At 33.5% G+C, this 18,361-nt stretch overlaps 1 protein-coding gene across 2 annotated transcripts; it reads right to left on the reverse strand.

The window, feature by feature from the left end:
- Nucleotides 1–2,320: 2,320 nt before the first annotated feature.
- Nucleotides 2,321–12,648, reverse strand: LOC139846938 (uncharacterized). 2 transcript variants are annotated; one of them, XM_071836515.1, is made up of 6 exons: nucleotides 12,372–12,648; nucleotides 10,409–12,055; nucleotides 9,607–9,751; nucleotides 9,341–9,485; nucleotides 3,444–3,686; nucleotides 2,322–2,864 (listed from the first exon to the last, which is right to left on the reverse strand). In XM_071836515.1, exons 2-6 carry the CDS (start codon nucleotides 12,048–12,050, stop codon nucleotides 2,577–2,579), a joined length of 2,463 nt encoding a protein of 820 aa, XP_071692616.1. In that variant the 5' UTR covers nucleotides 12,051–12,055; nucleotides 12,372–12,648; the 3' UTR covers nucleotides 2,322–2,576. The 2 variants fall into 2 exon arrangements, with proteins under 2 accessions (XP_071692617.1, XP_071692616.1); XM_071836516.1 differs by lacking the exon at nucleotides 3,444–3,686 and having other exon boundaries at nucleotides 2,321–2,864.
- Nucleotides 12,649–18,361: the final 5,713 nt, after the last annotated feature.

The following is an 18,361-nucleotide window of genomic DNA, read 5'->3' on the forward strand; positions in this document are numbered from 1 at the left end:
TCTGCCTTCTGTTTAATTATACAACAATACCCACACTCTATGTACCATATTTACACTGCTGTACAATGATGATTAGGGTCTTACAATGGCTTGAGGGTTTGAGGGTTTTACCCTCACCCATTTGACCGATTGGTATGATTTATCAAAAAGATTAGAAATCGAAGTACCTCTATTTGATGATTGCAAGGTGTTGTTGCCGGTAACCTTATGGTGGCCGCAGGCTTACACTGCTTTCATCTTCACTTTCCTGCCATGTTTTTCTTTGTTCCGCCATTTGGGATATCCTGTGAGCTTGAAACACTGAATTATTGTGTGTTTAAACAAACCACAATATACACACCTTGGTTCTTCTTGTGTTTGATGGTGGTTTGCAACCGGTTGCCTGTAACCAGATGATGGTTGTTCGATATTGATTAAAGAACGTGGTTTTTGTTCAGATGGTTGACACAAGACATTCAGGTAAGTGTTTCTTAACTTGCTACCGTCATTATTTGACATGGCAGCTATATTTGTGAAACACTTTTCCTGTATTTCTGAGCTACCGTCGGTAATGGACATGGCAGCTTGAAATTTTCTTGGTAAATGATTTAAGCAAGATATGTAATGATCCTTGGATCTACACTTGCTCTGATACCATGTTAAACTGATACTTCGATAATGATAATTGATAATCTGATCTTGTATTAAGTAATGATTTTATTTGATACAATTGAATTAGTTTCAATGCTTACAAGATGAGGTGTTTTATACAAAATTGGTTCTAACCGCTAATTCTAAATGTGGGAAGGCTCCAATATCACTTTTGGAACCCCCATATACAAGAAGGGAAACTGCTGATTTGGTTGTCCTTTTGACCCGTTTTGTTGTCTGCTAGTAGACCCATGTGATATACCAAAGAGGGAAGTGATGAGAATAAATTCTGATCCCAATAAATCAAATAACCAAAAAATGGTTATTTGACTTTGATGTCCTTTGTTGTAATGTCTGCACTTTAACAGTTGTATGCTTGCTGTTTACGGCAAGTTTTGTTCATATGTTTGCTAGTTTTTATTGGTGTTGTATTATAATAGTCTAAGTTTCTAATAATGTATCTTTGCCTCTCTTTTTTTTTTGTTGTTGTTGTAATAAAGGTTTATTTTAAAGAATTACTGGTTTTCTGAATATCTGTCTTTTCAAAATTTTGTGAGATTTGTCGATTGCAAGATTGTGAAATTGTTTAGGTCTGTACATAAATGAATTAAGTATTTAAGTGGTACATAGGTAACATTCAGTTGCTAGATATCATTAGAATACAACAATACAAGTGTTACATACATAAATTTAAGGACTATAATTCAAAAAATTACTGTAATAAACTATATTTTCTTTATTTATTCAAAGGTCAAAATTATACGGAGTACTAAATTATACTCTACTGAATAGGCTACGTGTATTCAATAGATTAGGCTCACGTTTCACTTTCGGTATTCGAGATTATTTATTGCTTTAAATTTGAGTAAACGTTGACATGGTTTACAATTTTATATGTTGCACTTACATTAGAAATAATTGTATGTACTTAAATTTATAAACATATATACAGAGTAAACGATTAATCAGTTAATCTAATTAAAAAGCATATATAATATGGCATATGAACTTACATATACTAGTATATATGAACTTAAGTTATAAACTGAAGTTACTAGTGATAATCTTTCATAACTCAAGTTATGCGCTGACGTAGTGACGTTTGAAAAGAAATTGTACGACGTTTGTGATTGGTCTAACAGTAATTCAATCTAGTCGGTGTGATTTATTTATATCAGTATTATTGCGGATATATAGTAATACAAGTGGACATATAGTGCCAAGTAAGATTGTGAGGGGAGATGCATATAGATAAAAAAAAAAAAAAATGTAAGGTTAGATTGTAAGCCAACCTATAAAAATTTACTGGTATTATAGTGTGCGAATCATGTATTGAATTAGTCAAATAACCAATTAGTTACAAGGGTTATAGTCGTAACAATATATGGAGATGGGTGCAACTTGGATTTTGTTAGTTTGATACCATCAATTGCGGACAAAGATAGTCATTGAAGGAAACAAAACTTATAAAATATGTGCATCATCTATGTTGGGCACATGGGGTCTGTCCGTATGCATGTGTTTGACCCTTTGTTTGTGATCATTTAAATATCCAAACTTGGATGTATCTATAAAATCTTGAACTAAACCACATAATAATAAAACAACTTATATAACAAACTCTATAAGCAGTAAACATAGACACGAGCACTACATTATGCATCAGATTTTACTGTATTAATCAATAATCGATAATTCTAAATATAAAACAAGATATATACTGCGTAAATTATACTACCAGTACAATATACGTAGTATTATACATGGGAAGCTTTCATCCATATGCTTTTTACACTGATCATGACAACAATATTTCATTAACTTATACAGATCATCAGATGTCACAAGATAACTATAGAACACTACTTTACATATCGATCATAGTAGGCGTATCAGGTGCTGCACGGTAATATTTGAAACTTATCAAAGATGGAAACTTCGGTGTCTTATATTCGTGCAAAGATCCTATTCAAGCCGAACAATCTGCCCTTATTCCAAGATGTTGCACCAGATTTTTCATGTTTGCGGTCTCCTTTGGGTGATCTACTACTACTGATTGTAGCTTGAGAAGATAGATAAGATAAAGACTGTACCCAAGATACGAGCGCTGGTTTTCGAGTAACGTCATCTGAGTCAGCCACTTGAGCATATAAATCATTTAAGACCATGTTTTGACCATCTTCAGGTAGTTGCACAACCAGCTGTGCTAACAGCTTCATCAAACTTGGCAACACCTGATAATATTAGTAACGTAATACAGTGTCTTAGACTTTAGCCCAAAATACACTTTACCCTATTTGCCTAAGAAGGATCATACTATACCATTTAAATATTTAACATTCAAAAAACTATAAACAACTGTACAAATATTTTGATTGGAATTCATAACTATATTAACCCCCATAGATAAAGTACATATGAAAACTTCTTTGTTTGTATGGAACTAGAAGTGGAAAAAGTGAGGCGGGTGACGAGTAAAATGGGCTAGAGTTAAAACAGGTATGTTATCATATAGGTCAGATTAGGTTGACTCATACACATTTTTGTCCATTTACTCCAATTTTTACTACTTAATGAGTTAAGTACGTTGAAAACGTATGTTATGAAAACAATAAGCTAATACTTTAGATTAAAACAGTTTAGGAAGAGCTGTAAGCATTAAAGCTACACTTTTGGGGGACTTCTAACTTGTTTGTCACGTTCAACTTCAGCTTAATTTTTGGGTTTGACAAGCATCACTAGGGAAGTTGAAAAAGGAGTTAATTTGAAGACAGATGTCAAATTCGAAAATATAGTTATTTGTAGATAGGTACCTGTATATCGACGAGAGAGAGAAGTCGAAGTAGTAAATCCAGGAGTTTCTTACATGGCTCTAACTCGTCATGTAGATCGTGCCACGAACCGAGCTCGGTGGGGACTTCACTGCATAGGCTATTAGCTTTCTCGATGAGAGAATGAACACAATAAAATATAGATGGACTTCCGGCAGGAAGATACCGAACCAATGCAGCAACTCCTGAAGCCATAGCTTCAAACGGGGTTACGCCAGGGTATCCCTACATTTTTCATTATATTTATAATAATGAGGAAAAAAAAAAGAGAGAAAAATAACAACAGTAGTGGTATGAGGTTTTAGTGGTGCATGCATGTGCGTTAAAGATATTATATGATCTAATCAGAATCAGAATCAGAATCAGATAATCAATTGTAATTCTGTAAGGATATCATGTGGAGGTACTTCTGCTGTTTGATATTGTAGCTAATGATACGCTATTCGGTTAGCATACAGGAAACGCATTTTAAAGAATAACCGAACACCATAAACGTGATCAAAAGCATTAAAAAACAATCTAGTATAAAAACATTAGCGACCAGCGGATAGAGATGGCGGATAGCGAATAGAGATAAAATTCATATTCCAAAAAATAAAGGTTGACTGGTCAAAATTCCGAAGAATAAGGTGCTTGGAATGTTATGAAAATTATATAATCGAATGAAATATTAGAAAAATAAAGCACAACTGTAAAAACATACAGAGGTTATGTTAAATGGGAACATAACTATTTAGATTAGATTTTCTGGATAAATAGGTAATTATATTCGAAACACTACAAAGAAAATGCTCATTTTTTGACCCTTACGTGTGTATAAAAATACTTGAGATATTTTTGACACTTGTTAGTGTCAAAGAGACGTCAAACGCTTTAAACAGTCAGAAACCTTTTGTAGAACTTGACCATTAAACAGAAATATCTTTATTTGTTATACAATTTTAACTAAAAGGTACTTGATGCGATTGAAGTCATACGTTCGCAATAAGGCTCAGCCTGAGTGATCAATTGCAGAAGGGTATATTTAAGAGGAATGAAAACACTGATCGTATAAAAGAGGAAGCTCTTAGGCATTTCCAGAATAGGTTTCGAGAGTCTAATGTGAGACGTTTCAGATTCAGTGGGCCACTTGAAAAAAGATTATCAAATCAAGATGCCACGGTTCTAGAGGCACCTTTTAACCTGTCCAAAATTCATAATGCAATACGTGAATGTGGTGGAGAAAAAGCCCGGGCCCTGATGGTTTTAATATGAAATTCTTCGTAAAATACTGGGATCTCGTTAAGGATAATCTTCTCATGGCGTTCAACATGTTTTGGAAATCATGGGAAATTTCTAAAGGCTGCAACTCTTCTTTCATCGTTTTGATACCGAAAAAGACGGACCCTCAAAATTTTTGTGATTACCTACCAATTAGTCTAATCGGTTGTTTTATAAAGTCTTATCTAAAGTGAAGACAAGGAGACTTCAAATGGTGATATCCTCAGCTATAGGTATCGAGCAAAGTGCATACATTAAAAACCGTTATATTATGGATGGCATCCTGATTGCCAATGAAGAACTACATGACACTAAAGCATACAAACGCAAAGGTTTCTTGTTTAAAGTTGATTTTGAGAAAGCTTTTGACAGTATAAACTGGGATTTTCTAATGGAAATAATGGATCTAATGGGTTTTGGATCTCGTTGGAGGAAGTGGATTAGTGCATGTTTACACTCGGCCTCAGTTTCTATTTTAGTGAATGGTTCTCCCACAAAGAAATTTAATCTACAAAGGGGAGTGAGACAATGAGATCCACTGTCTCCGTATCTTTTCATTATAGCGGCTGAGGGACTGAATCACCAAACCAAAGTGGCGGTTTCAAATAACAAATTTATGGGAATTCCAATTGGTCGTGAAAATGTGCTTCTTACTCATCTCCAATATGCTGATGACACCTTATTTTTCCGGGATTAGAACAAGCGTAATGCAATAAATCTAATAAAAATCCTTAATTGTTTTGAAGCAGTCTCGGGACTTAAAATAAACTTACACAAAAGTTGTGTCTACGGGGTAGGGGTTAAGACAGAAAATACAAATGAGATGGCCCGGTGGCTCGGATGTATGGCGGGTTCATTACCAATTACATATTTAGGCTTGCCAATCGGGTCTTCCATGAGAAAATCAAATGATTGGAAGACGGTATTTGGTAAATTCGAGAAAAAGTTGGCGAATTGGAAAGCAAAAGCTCTATCTTTTAGAGGGAGGCTCACACTAATAAAATCGGTATTATCTAGTCTTTCTCTTTATTTCTTCTCACTTTTTAAAGCCCCCACTTGTGTTATTAATAAACTAGAGGCCTTGAGACGTCGTTTCTTTTGGGGTGGGTCGAGCGAAGTCTCAAAAATGGCATGGAAAATGGGAGACTTGTCTCTTGCCCAAGGTTGGAGAACTAAAATCTCGGGGAGATCTCTCTCCCCGTTTGGACATTTTAGGGGAGATCTCGGCATCTCGGAAAAATCTCGGGGAGATCTCGGACTGACTTACGTTGACTTTTTAGTGTTTTTAGTATAAATTTATATATATAAATAAATATGTATATTTATATACATTATACATTTTACAAGATTTTAAAAAAAAATCCGAGAAATGAGTGCAAAAAACTGAGAAATTACGAGATCTTAAGAGAAAATTCGAGAGATGAGCAAAAAATCCGAGAAATCGTGGCTTTGACAATATTTTTTTTTTTAATAGCCGAGGAACCCCTACTACGAACGTGGCTTTGACAAAGTTTTGCCCCGTTGACGGGGAAATTTCGGGAGATGGCCATCTCGTCTCGGTTGCCTTCCAAAAACGAGATCTCGGAGAGAAATAAGGAGATTTACAACACTGATCTTGCCATACAAGAAAGAGGGACTAAATATTGGCTCATTAGACATTAAAAATCGTACCCAACTTGGTAAATGGTGGTGGAAATTTTTAACGGAAAATAATTCCCTATGGGCTATCGTAATTAAAAACATTTATGGTACTAATGGGGGCTATTAAAAATATTTCCCCCCAAATCTTAATCTTACCGAGGCTTTTCTTGGGAAAGGACACTCGTTTTCTTCTTCCATCGTTAAACTCCTTTAGCAGGCAACCGAATGGATCGCCTGCTACTTGATTTGGAAGAATAGAAATGCGGCTATTTTCACTAAATCGAAACAAACAAGCTCCCTCGTTTTCAACGAAATATAAATTAAAAGCTTTGAATGGTGTTCGAATCGATGCAAAAAGCTAAATCTCGAATGGTCCCATTGGGTCTCTCATCCACTTTCGTACGATCGGGATATTACTACAAGGACGGGGATAGGTTAATTTCCCCTGGACAATTTCATTTCGTTTCTTTTACACCGCTGCTGCACACAGGTACATTGCAATGTTTGCTGCTCCTGTTTTTTCTCCTGCCGTGATGTCATTCTTGTGGGCGAAATGGGTCATGTTTGGGTTGCTTTGCCACTGGAATTGTCAGTACTGTGGCCTGAATTCTGACCCTACTTGCTGCTATTTGCAAGTCTGCTTCCATTTATGGTGTCTCGACTCGAGGCCTGCAACCGAGGGCTGCAACGTAGTTGCTCGTTTTATTGGTCGCTTTCTCCTTGTATTTTCACGGTTTCTTTTTTCTGTTTTTATTTCTGTTTCCTGTTAATAGATGTACTGCCGGTTGTGTTTCGATTATTTTGTAATTCACTTGTACATTTTTTATTAATAAAATCTTCACTTTCCTGCTGTTAAAAAAATAAATAAATAAAAAAATAAAAATAAAAATAGAGGAATGCTTAGATATTTGTTCGAGATATTTTGATGGTGTGGACAGTCAATTTAATCGCCCACCTAGAAACGAGGAAAATATTCTTCGTAAAGAGAAGTACTGGGTTATTCATGTAGTGGTATGATTGGTAAAGTTGAAATTATTGAGCTTGATACCAAAGTCGTTAGGCCAAGCACATTGCTATGTGTTACTAACTCATAGTAAAATGCTACCTTTTCTTGACCACGTATCTTTTTTAACCTATTTGTATATTACCTGTTATATGATGCACTATAGAGTATTTATTTCTTGTAGTCAATTTTTGAACGAAAAAATAATTTGGAATGAGTAAACAAATAGATTTAAAGATGATGGGGAACTTGCTTGTTAGGAATTTCGTTTCGTCTTAAACATCAGGTTAAAAATATATTAACTTTTAAAAGTTTTACAATTTAGAAGCATAAAGCTAACTACATTATTAAATGACGGTAGGTTCCTATATTAGAAAAAAACAATTTTGATGAAGAAGCGATATCCCTTTCTATGGGTCGAGCATTATTGTTAGACAATATAGTGAACTATTACAAAATGGTTTTAGATTTCTTACGAGCTGACGTGAAAGGTGGGTTAAAGAAGACCCAAAATTCAGGAATTTGTGTTGAAGTTTATGATATGATCGATAGCCCAACAACATGTCCTACAATATAAGCCTAAGGCCCAGTTTGACTCACGGAATTCAATGGGATTCCGGCGGAATTGGAATTGAATTTAGACACGCGTTGTGCTTCTACATCGGGGATTATGTTCTATACAATACCTCGTGCAACACAAGGAGAAATATCGAAACAAGAGTTATGTCTTATGCCTTTAAAAGTGTATTTTTAATGATAAATCATGTTTTTACTCGAATTAGCAAGTTTTTTCAGCTCGTCTGAAGCGTGAGAACTGTCCACATTGATTGTATGTTTGAGGAGAGCAACCTTTATTTTTCTGGAGCCTGGTAAATATTTATTATTTATCATCAAACTTTGAAACGACTTTATATTTGGTAAACAATTTGTATAACACCTAACTTTATGTCACCTATTTGATGCATGTCGTGGTGAATAAAGATGTGGTTAAGAGTGTTTTAATAATGTAGTTAGATTATATAGTTCTAGAACTATATATTTAGTTTTTTGGATAGCTTGTGGTTACTTTGAATCTGTTGATTGACTTTTAGTTCTTTGGATCACTTATGGTTATGTGTTTTAGATGATATTTCTCATATTTGTTGAATGCATGGAGAATCATTATGGTTGGTTTATTTTCATCAGTTTTTTCGGATGACTCGATGTTTCGTATTTACTTCAGAAGTTGAATGAAACTCATAGTTGTAGCACCATAATGGGTATTGCCATTTAACTGGAACACATATACTTCAATTTACCAAGCATTCAGTTGAAAAAACACTATTTTGACAAATGGTAGTACCATCCTTTATTCCTTTTTTTGACACGTGAATCATTGTTTTGTTGACGCTTTGTTGAAATTTCACGTTTATAGTTGACAAAAACAAATAATTTTTTTTACACCCATTAGCATCACAACTAAAATGTTTTTACAGCATTAACAGTCAAAAACTAATAGATCTTCTACAATTAGAAGCGTCACAAAATAAAAGCTTTTTAACGCTTATTAGCGTCTTGACGGCAAATTTCTTATATGGTATGGAAGCAAAAGCGGATCTATTATGTACTGAAATACGCGATACAGTGAAAAAAAATTTGGACTTTTAACTAGTGATATCACTCTAAGGTGTAACATTTTTTTAGTGACACAATTGGATAGTGTAAAATTTTTAAGCTTTTAACTAGTGACACCCGTGACTACGATTCTTAGATCCGTCACTGATGGGAAGCATAAAAAAATTATAATAAGTAACGTCTTAAAGCGTGGAAAATTTATCTAAGATGCGTCAAAAACTAACGACTTAGTTGTAGTGAAACTAACCCATATATTATAATGATCTCTAGGGATCACTGCATGCGGTAGTAATCATAAATAGAAAATCAAGCTCAAGAATAAAAAAAAAAAAATCAGTTCCAAAACGCAAATACGAAATACCTCTAACGATCTCTGCATGTAGTAGTAAACGAGTTGCTCTTTCAGTGAATTTCTTTCCTTGTCATCATCTTTCCCAGAAGAGATGAAAGCAACAAATGTCGAATGTGATGCTCGAGTCACTTTCCCATTTGGATGTCCCATGTATCTACCATATGCTAAGTAGTAGGTCAACGTATGACTATAATTTATAATTTATTTTATTAAATACAAACTACAGAACGATATATGCAACTTATCATTTAATAGAAGTTAAATGTCAAGGATACAAAAATAGGATGGGAGCCACAGTCTTCCTGAAGACTGCAGCTGGTATGCGTTCTGCACAAGTCGGAATCACCCGCAAATAAAATAAAATCCTAGAAGTCTGCATTTCGTCTTTAGACCAGGTAAACTCCATTTTGTTAGAAGAGACTGCAAAAAAATAAATAAATAAATAAATAAATAAAATAATAAAAAATTATAAATTAAGTACTTAAGAATGATACGGCAAAATTATCTTGTATTCTAAAGGGCTAATTGCACAAACAAAAAACTTTGTTCAAGTTCCTGTTTCAGGCATCAAACTTTTTAAGGTCACGATAACCATATAAGGTTCGAAAATGTTAATCAAAGGCTTCTATTTTTAGATTTTAATTTTAGAGTAATCTGAGCCGGTTATCGGGTCAAGAAACTTCAACATTGTCAACTTATTCTGAGGGTGGCACCTGAATTTGGTAATCGAAGGTAAAATAGAATAGATGTTAAACTTTGGTCAAGTTCCTGTTTCAAGGATCAAACTTTTTAAGGTCACAATAACCATAAAAGGTTCAACAATGTAATCAATGACTTCTATCTGTTAATATTTATTTTTATTTTAAAGAATCTGAGCCGGTTGGTCATAAAACTTCAACAATGTCAACTTATTCTGAGGTGGCACCTGAAAACTGGTTATCAAAAGTAAAACAGGTTAAAAAAAAAAACCGCTAAACATTGATTATTGATTAGAAAGAAATGGTTACTTGAAACAGAATTTTTGACCAAAGTTAGGTACCTCTTTGTATGTAATTTGCTATTATACATATGTAGTACCATTAACTTTTGTCAAGTCACCATATGAAGGGATGGATTGAATAAAAGAGACACAAGCTGTCTCATCTTCTTGCACACTTCCTGCAACAGCCCTAATTGTATCCATATATTCCGACAACCGCATCCGCCGAAAATACTCCAAACATGAAAACGAAACTAATATCTTTACACATGTATCCAGCTGAATATCTCTACGGATAACAGGGACTAATTTCTGTTTAGTGACAGCCAAAGCAAAGAAGACAACCATAAGAAACGCAGATTCTGTAATTTTCTCTAGATCTTGAACCAACTCTTTATCGTTCCCTTGAAGCATCAACGCCACCTGGCGATGTAAATGGTAAACATCTTGACAAAAATCCCAAATAAGATTCTCCACTTTTGTCTTACTACCTTCATTGGCTTCCGCATATTGTTTGCAAAAAACACCCGTTATCACTCCTGCCTCCTTGAAAATTACACTACGCACGTGTTCTTTTATTTCACGAATTACACCGTTACTAGAATTAAAATAAACCCCGAGAGTTATTGCATAAAAACGCCTTAAAGGAAAGATTTCAGTCAATATGGCTGAAGCAAGGCATAGAAGAAGAGAATCCCTACAAAACACAGCACCGCTTCTAGCTAAAGCTAACGATATACATTGTAAAAGAACACTATGGTTACGCTCGTTCGGATCGGAAAAGTTTCCATTTTTAGAAACAATAAAGTTGCTAGCAACAATCTCGAGCCGTTTCTCAGCAGAACTTTTTAGTTGCATAAGACCCATAGATATTGACCTGTTCGAGGCCCTCAAGGCTCCTGCTGCACCCATGACGATTGCAAACGGTGCATAATCTGACTTCGGGGCTTCTAAAATCTCTCGTGAGAAGGTAGTAATTTTCTCGAATGACTGTGTTTGGATACAGTTGTAAAGAACCCATTCAACAAGATGAAGCACCATTAAGCCATGTAATAAATTAGTTGAAGGCCCCCCTTCTTTATTCCAAATTCCAAACAGTGAAGTAAGAATCCGAATAAAATGAATATGCCCGCAAGAAGATAACGCATACCCGATCCCAGCAAGTATACTAGGAACAAGATCGTCAAACAAAGAAACCAACTTGTATTCTTCCTCCAATAAGTTACAAAACAACTCCAAGCATTGTGTTCTTGTTTCTTCAGATATGGAGGGTACGAAAGTGAAAGCACCAAGGAGAAGAATCCCTTCGGTGAAGAACAAAGCGCTCTTATTGGTCACTTGTTGAGTCGAAAACAGTTGAAAGATGACATTTTTGGAAGAATTAATAAGTACAGGAGATGGTTTAGATGATTTTCTAACCCATATATATAAAAGCCTAAGAAAAAGAGGATATGATTCAGAAGGTAAAGAAAGGTTTGGTGCTGATAAGATAGAAATTACAAGCTTAACTTGTGGATCGGCAACATAAAGAGAGATTCCAGAACTTAACAGTGTTTGTAATGACTGAAAGTGCTTTTGAGTAAACGAATTTTGGTTGAGTGATTCCCTAAGATCGGCCCATGCTTGGATGATGGCTCGAGCTGATTGAGGAGTAGAGTTTGTAGAGTTAGTATTGCTGATACCATAGCTATTGGTTTCAAGCCATTTTTCAAGGAAGAATGTTTGTGCTTGCTTTGCCATTTTAGCTGCAATTGAAAAGTTGAAAAGGCAAGTCAGTTGAAAGCTAATGGTGGATTTTTTTTAGAAACTTTATGAGCCATTTGACCAATTAAAGAGTGTGAAACAACATTCGAAACAACCCAGCTGTACAGAAATGTTGATAAACAACTGAAAATTGCAGAAGGACATATATGTATTTGAAATTCATAACCTTTATTCTTAAAAAAGTTTTTGGAGAATTTCATCGAGCACTTGGTGTGCATTACAAAGAAAACTGACATGTCGGAATAGTAATTGAGAAATAGTTGAAATGAAATGAGACACGAAAATTACAAAACTTACCAGCTAAGAAATCGTTGAAATCGAACCCAATTCTGTTGAAGTCATGGTCCAATTAACATGGAAGCAGATGGAGATAGATGGTTACACAAAGAAATGAGTTTTCCACAAGATGTATGCAGCTCTAAATGCAGAAACAACAAGATTAATGACTCAACTATTAACAAATTACAACCCAGATCCAAAAATCGACACCCTAAACAACTCTCTAAAGATTAAACTGAAACTCTCAAACCCTAATTTTTCATCTGATAACGAACGAACACACTCTTTTTGTGATAAAAATATACTCTACTGAATAATACGGAGTATGAATGACTGTAACTAACGACTCCGAATATTAGATCCAAGCCCTTGAGCATATAAGAATAACAATTTTGGAACAAACCTTGATGGATTTTTTATTCTATTTTCCACCAAAGTTTCTTACTTCACAAAACTGCCCTACCAAAGTTTAACGAATTGCTTATTCTACTCTCCACCAAAGTTTCCTCGGATAACGAAACGCTCTTTTTTGTTTAGAAAAAAAAAAAAAAAAAACACTGAATATATAAATGATTCTGTAATAACTCCATAAATTACATCCAAGCTCCTACACTTATAAAAATAACAATTTTGGAACACACCTTAATGGATTTCTTATTCTACTCTCCACCAAAGTATCATACTTCACAAAACTGCCACAATTATTTTATTGGCGTAACTTCTATGATCTGCAAAACAAAGCCGTATAGAATGTTGTACAAAGAAAATAAGTAATGATAGTTCCATTAGAATTTGACCTTCTTAACAAAAACAATGATATAGGTTATAATATCCAAAAGTCCCAAAGGTACAATGATAAGAGAAATGATACTACAAAAATACAAACCATAAACAATCGAACATGTTTGCTTCAGTGGTACCCGTCGTTTATGATCCCAGGGCCCACAGGAGGGCCTTATTGAATACAGATAGGTGCAGGTTCGATTCTCGGCCTGCAACTTCCTGTTGGGTATTGTGGGGGAGGTGCTTTACACGGCTTACTTAGCCCTAGCAGGGTGGGCGGTATGGGTGACATAGTCACACGGAGTCAGGGTTTCTCCGCCAGAATAAACCTTTTGAATGTTTCACAGGAAATTAGAGTACCTTTTTAGTACATTTTTTATTTTTTATTTATAATATATTTATTTGGATTTTGTAGGGCTGTCGTTATTACACTTTGATTTATTGTAAATGGAACTTACTAGTCTCTTTTTTAATGTCATTTATCAAAATGTTGTTAGCAAAATTCTTTTTATTTTCATATAGCCAGTTCTATTATTAACATCCTTGCATTAATTGTACATAGAGGTTAGTTATTAATTTTATAGTTACATTTACTTGCTTGTACAATTATACTAGTGGACAATGCCCGTGCGTTGCACGGCTTGCTCCAAATTTTAATATTTTAAAATTTATATATATATATATATATATATATATATATATATATATATATATATATATATATATATATATATATATATATATAGAGATATTTATAGGCTAAAAAAATAACTTATGTTACTTAGAAAATGAAAGGTTTATATATTTATTGATTATTAATTACTTAAAATTTATTTATGACATTTATATTTAATATGATTTTTATTTTTATTTTTACTTTTTTACAATAATAATTTTAACCTTTTTTACTAGTCTATTAAATTACGTGGGTAAATTTTATTGAATTAAACGTATTTAATACACCATACTTATGATTCTAAGACTATATATATATATATATATATATATATATATATATATATATATATATATATATATATATATATATATATATATATATATATACCCGTTAATGACAGGCGATACCGTATCATGAGCTTTACCGGACTACCCAACAAATTATGTAGTTCGAATTGAAACGACTAATTTTTATTATAAGCAAAGATTGTTTTGGGTGGTGATCTATCTATATCTATACTATACATTAAAAGAAAAGACTAATTGAGATATATTAAAATATTAACTTCTAATCTAGACCATTGAATCCAATAAAAGACAACCATTACCCATACTTGATCACCATTAGATCTAATTATAAGCGTATAACTATTTTCAGCACTCACTTTTCCCTAAATACCCTTCAACAAACGCGGGCAAGAATTGTTTTTGCAACACCCATTCAGACACACACAAACTCAAAATTAGGGTTAAACTCTAACAAGTTTTCCCCTAATCAAGGTTTCGCCTATGTTAATTCATCAATTTCGCCTATGTTAATTCTCTATCAAAATTGCGGGTTGATTTTCAATGAACAAGATATTGTTAATTCATCAATTACTAAATCAGAATCGTAATCTGAGATTTTACGATGTTTTTCTTTTCTGAGATTTTGTCCAATGAACAAGGTATCGTTTTTTCTGAGATTCATCTAGGGTTCAGTTTAATTGTCTATATCTAAACTTTAAACTCTGAAACTTTACCATCGTTTTTTTTTTTTTTTTTGATTGTTTATGGTATATCTATCTATAGATGTTTGATGTCAATATCTATCTATCAAAAAATTGAATTTTGTTTCTGGTTGTCTATATCTATCCATCGTAATACCGATTTCATGGTTGTTTATGGTATATCTATCTATAGATGTTGTTAGTAAAGATTGGATATCATTCTTATACATTAACAAATAAGTTAAACGATTGGGTTTACTTGATACGGGTGTAATGGGTTGAAAGTGGTCAAACTGGATTAAGCTAAATGATATGGGTGTAAGATGTTGACAAACTGATATTGTTTGCAAATTTGGGCACAAGAACTTTACTTTGTGCTATGTCACCAAATCAATAACGTAACCCTGCATTTATTTAAAAATAGATCATTACGAGCTACGTAGTATATATTATTTATCATATCAAAGGTAAGCTGTAACGACTGTTTGGCGTGTTACAGTAATAAATAATTAAAGATCTATGGTTTTATCATAGCCTTTTCAATTTGCAACTGGAATAGATAACATTTCAAGACACAATACCTTTCCCACAAGCACCCAGGTTATCCGAATTTTAATATCCATAACACCATGGTCAGACTAGCACCCATATATTGAAATACTTCACTCATATTTACTTTTATTTCTTAATTTGTTTAGAACTTCCCCATGTTAAATGTAGACATAGATAAGAGATTTTTGTTACAATTTCTTTTACGAGTGATAAATATAGATGTACACAAGTCAATGCCATTCGGTCAAATGGTAAGAACTACATGTATCACACCGTAATAGATAGGTCACTTACATGGATCTCTATTATTGCGTCTAATTTTAATCACATGCATCATCAGTTGTGTGAAAGTACAATTATATCGAATTAGCATACTTCAACTTTTATCCTTAACATCCAGAAGCAAGAAAGAGAAATGGAGGCAGACCGGGTTAATTATGCACGAAAAATCTGTTAAAATGGGTCATTTTTGTAGTAGTCATAATTGGACGGGCTGTGTCAGGATGACCTACAAATGCTTATTATCCATGATTTAAATTTTAAAAGCAACATATCACAATATAGATTTTTAGATAAAAACGTATTTAAGCGGTGTATGGTATCAATGGAGATGGCTTTCACTTTTCAATCCATATAACATGTTCGACCCATCAGATTATACTCTAGATAAATCAGAACCCAAATAGACCCATTTATGATAAACATGTCATTAGTGTTACGTCTAGATTTAATGAATGAGATTGTTATTTTTTGTTTATTAGTTTGGCTATTTTCTCTTGTAGTGGATGGCGTTCGAGGAATACAAAGCTTAATCTTTCGTGCAAAAGCAAGATCTTCTCAACCAAGGTCTGCACGATCTTCTAAACAAAAGGGTGTGTGGCTAAGATTTTTAGGAGCTTGATAGCTTATTGCATTACCTTCAACTACATGTATACACAAAAGGTGGCTATTTGAAATCATTATTTTGTATATATAATTGCTTCTTTATCTATTCATGCTCTGAAAAAATCATTCAGCTTATTGCAATGAGACCGCAACAAGTACTTGCTGCTCTTCTTTGTAGTATAGTGGTAAGCATCGCTAAGCCTCTACTTTCATTATTCCTTCAATTTTTAAATATTACACTTTTAAACATATGCTGTTTCTAAATTCATACCTATGATGATAGTACTTGTGTGGTCGATTGATAGGGTAAATATCGATTTAGTGAAGATCGCTTTTGTGATCACATCAGCATTTGTTCTTGTATATAGCAACCCTTTAGAGAAGATCGATTTCAGCCGTCATTGAAGAAGACATCACATTTTTAACACCAATACGGATGGATTCTTAAATGTAAAGGTATGTCAATGTGTCTACAGCAGCTGATGTTCTTGCAGATTTGTTCGTGTTAGCAAAGGTTTATTTTACCCATCATTCGAGAAGACAACACGTTTCAGAGAACATTAACATTATATGGATGGATTTTTTGTTGCAAATGTATGTACACATATACCAACTACTCACATATATATGATGTAAAACATATGTTAGTATTACACAATCTATACATATATATGATGTAAAACATATGTTAGTATTACACAATCTATACTTAAATACATCCATACGGGTCAGATTAATTCATTTAAACTTTAGCATCACAATCAAAAACATGATTCTGTAGACAGTTGGCGAAGTCACTTTTTTTTAGCCCATTATATTTGTTATAGGTTGATGTAATTATTGGCAACCCTGGAAAGACTATAAAAATTTGTAGACTCTATAAGGAGTACACATTCAGGTAGTATGTGAGATGCTTTAGTGGGTACTTTAACTGTCCCAGGTGGCCAGGTTTTATTAGATGCAGTTATATAGCACAAGCAAAAACTGAATTAAATCCAAATCAAAAGTGGCAGGTAAATGGACTATGGAGCTCTTAGGTCGACAACTCAACTGAATAAAACGCGAATCTGCATGAATAAGAACGGTGATTTTTTCATCACTTCGTTGTCATCACTTCAACGATTTGAGCAAAAGAAAATGATTATTGGAAGAAGGTTTCAACAGAGGTATATAATAATATTGCATTTATTATATTGTCTAACATGGAAATTGTATAACTTCAAAAATTTGGTAAAGAAAATATCTTCATCTCACATCGATTACATTAATCGGCCGAAGTGTTTAACTTTTTAACTTATTTTGTTCCGAAATTGCAGATGGGTCCTTTCTTTATTGACCGAATAGACTACAACACTCCTCATCTGTTTCAAAACGAGGTAGATCTCTATCTTTATAACACATATTTACGTTAGGCTATAGTTGACTTATAGGTTCAGTCGGTGCTCAATTTAGGACATGAAGGTGAATAAAGACGTGGAAATTTTAAAAGCAATTTTGGTATGAAGCCCATCGTTGTTGTGACTGAAAAGGTTTTATATACAAAAAAAGCTTCTTTGTGGTAATAATCTACAAATCCTGAGAGATTGTGATTCAAATGGCTTTGTTTTTTTACGTAATCTTGAATAAGTTTATATGTTCACGGATTCTCTTTGTATATGTTCATTTGACAGCTTGGAAACCCATTTTTGTATGAGTGTTAGTTCTTTGCATACAACCTCAATTGTGCATTCTTTATGATCAAACTTTTATTGATGTTGACATTGCAAGTTGGGTGGGTTTTCACTGATTCATGTTGAAACGGGTCACAAAAAAATTAACGATTACAAAATATCAGAACATGTTACAAAACTGTATGAATAAGTGATACTTGATTCTATACTTGATCCAACTTTTTAGCCATATATTTACATCTTATTTTTAAAACAATTATTTGAAATGCAATTACACCTTTTATTTATATGCATTTTTTTTTTTACTAAAGGCATTCACATCTTATCTTCATGAAAGGTGAAAGGTCTGTTACATTCAGCTCTTGCAAAAAAGTTTTTAGTGAAACAATGAGGAAAACGTTCAGATATCATGGCTTAATAATACAGGACAATATTATTGTATTTATTTGCT

Source organism: Rutidosis leptorrhynchoides, chromosome 5 (genome assembly GCF_046630445.1).
Source record: "Rutidosis leptorrhynchoides isolate AG116_Rl617_1_P2 chromosome 5, CSIRO_AGI_Rlap_v1, whole genome shotgun sequence".
Classification (NCBI taxonomy): Eukaryota; Viridiplantae; Streptophyta; class Magnoliopsida; order Asterales; family Asteraceae; genus Rutidosis; species Rutidosis leptorrhynchoides.

Coding starts and splice junctions, on each gene's coding strand:
- LOC139846938 (XM_071836515.1), bottom strand. CDS start 12,050: ATGGCAAAGCAAGCACAAACATTCTTCCTTGAAAAATGGCTTGAAACC. Junction 9,752..10,408: donor TGACTTGACAAAAGTTAATG/GTACTACATATG, acceptor ATTTTTTTGCAG/TCTCTTCTAACAAAATGGAG. Junction 3,687..9,340: donor ACATGCAGAGATCGTTAGAG/GTATTTCGTATT, acceptor TGAAAAATGTAG/GGATACCCTGGCGTAACCCC.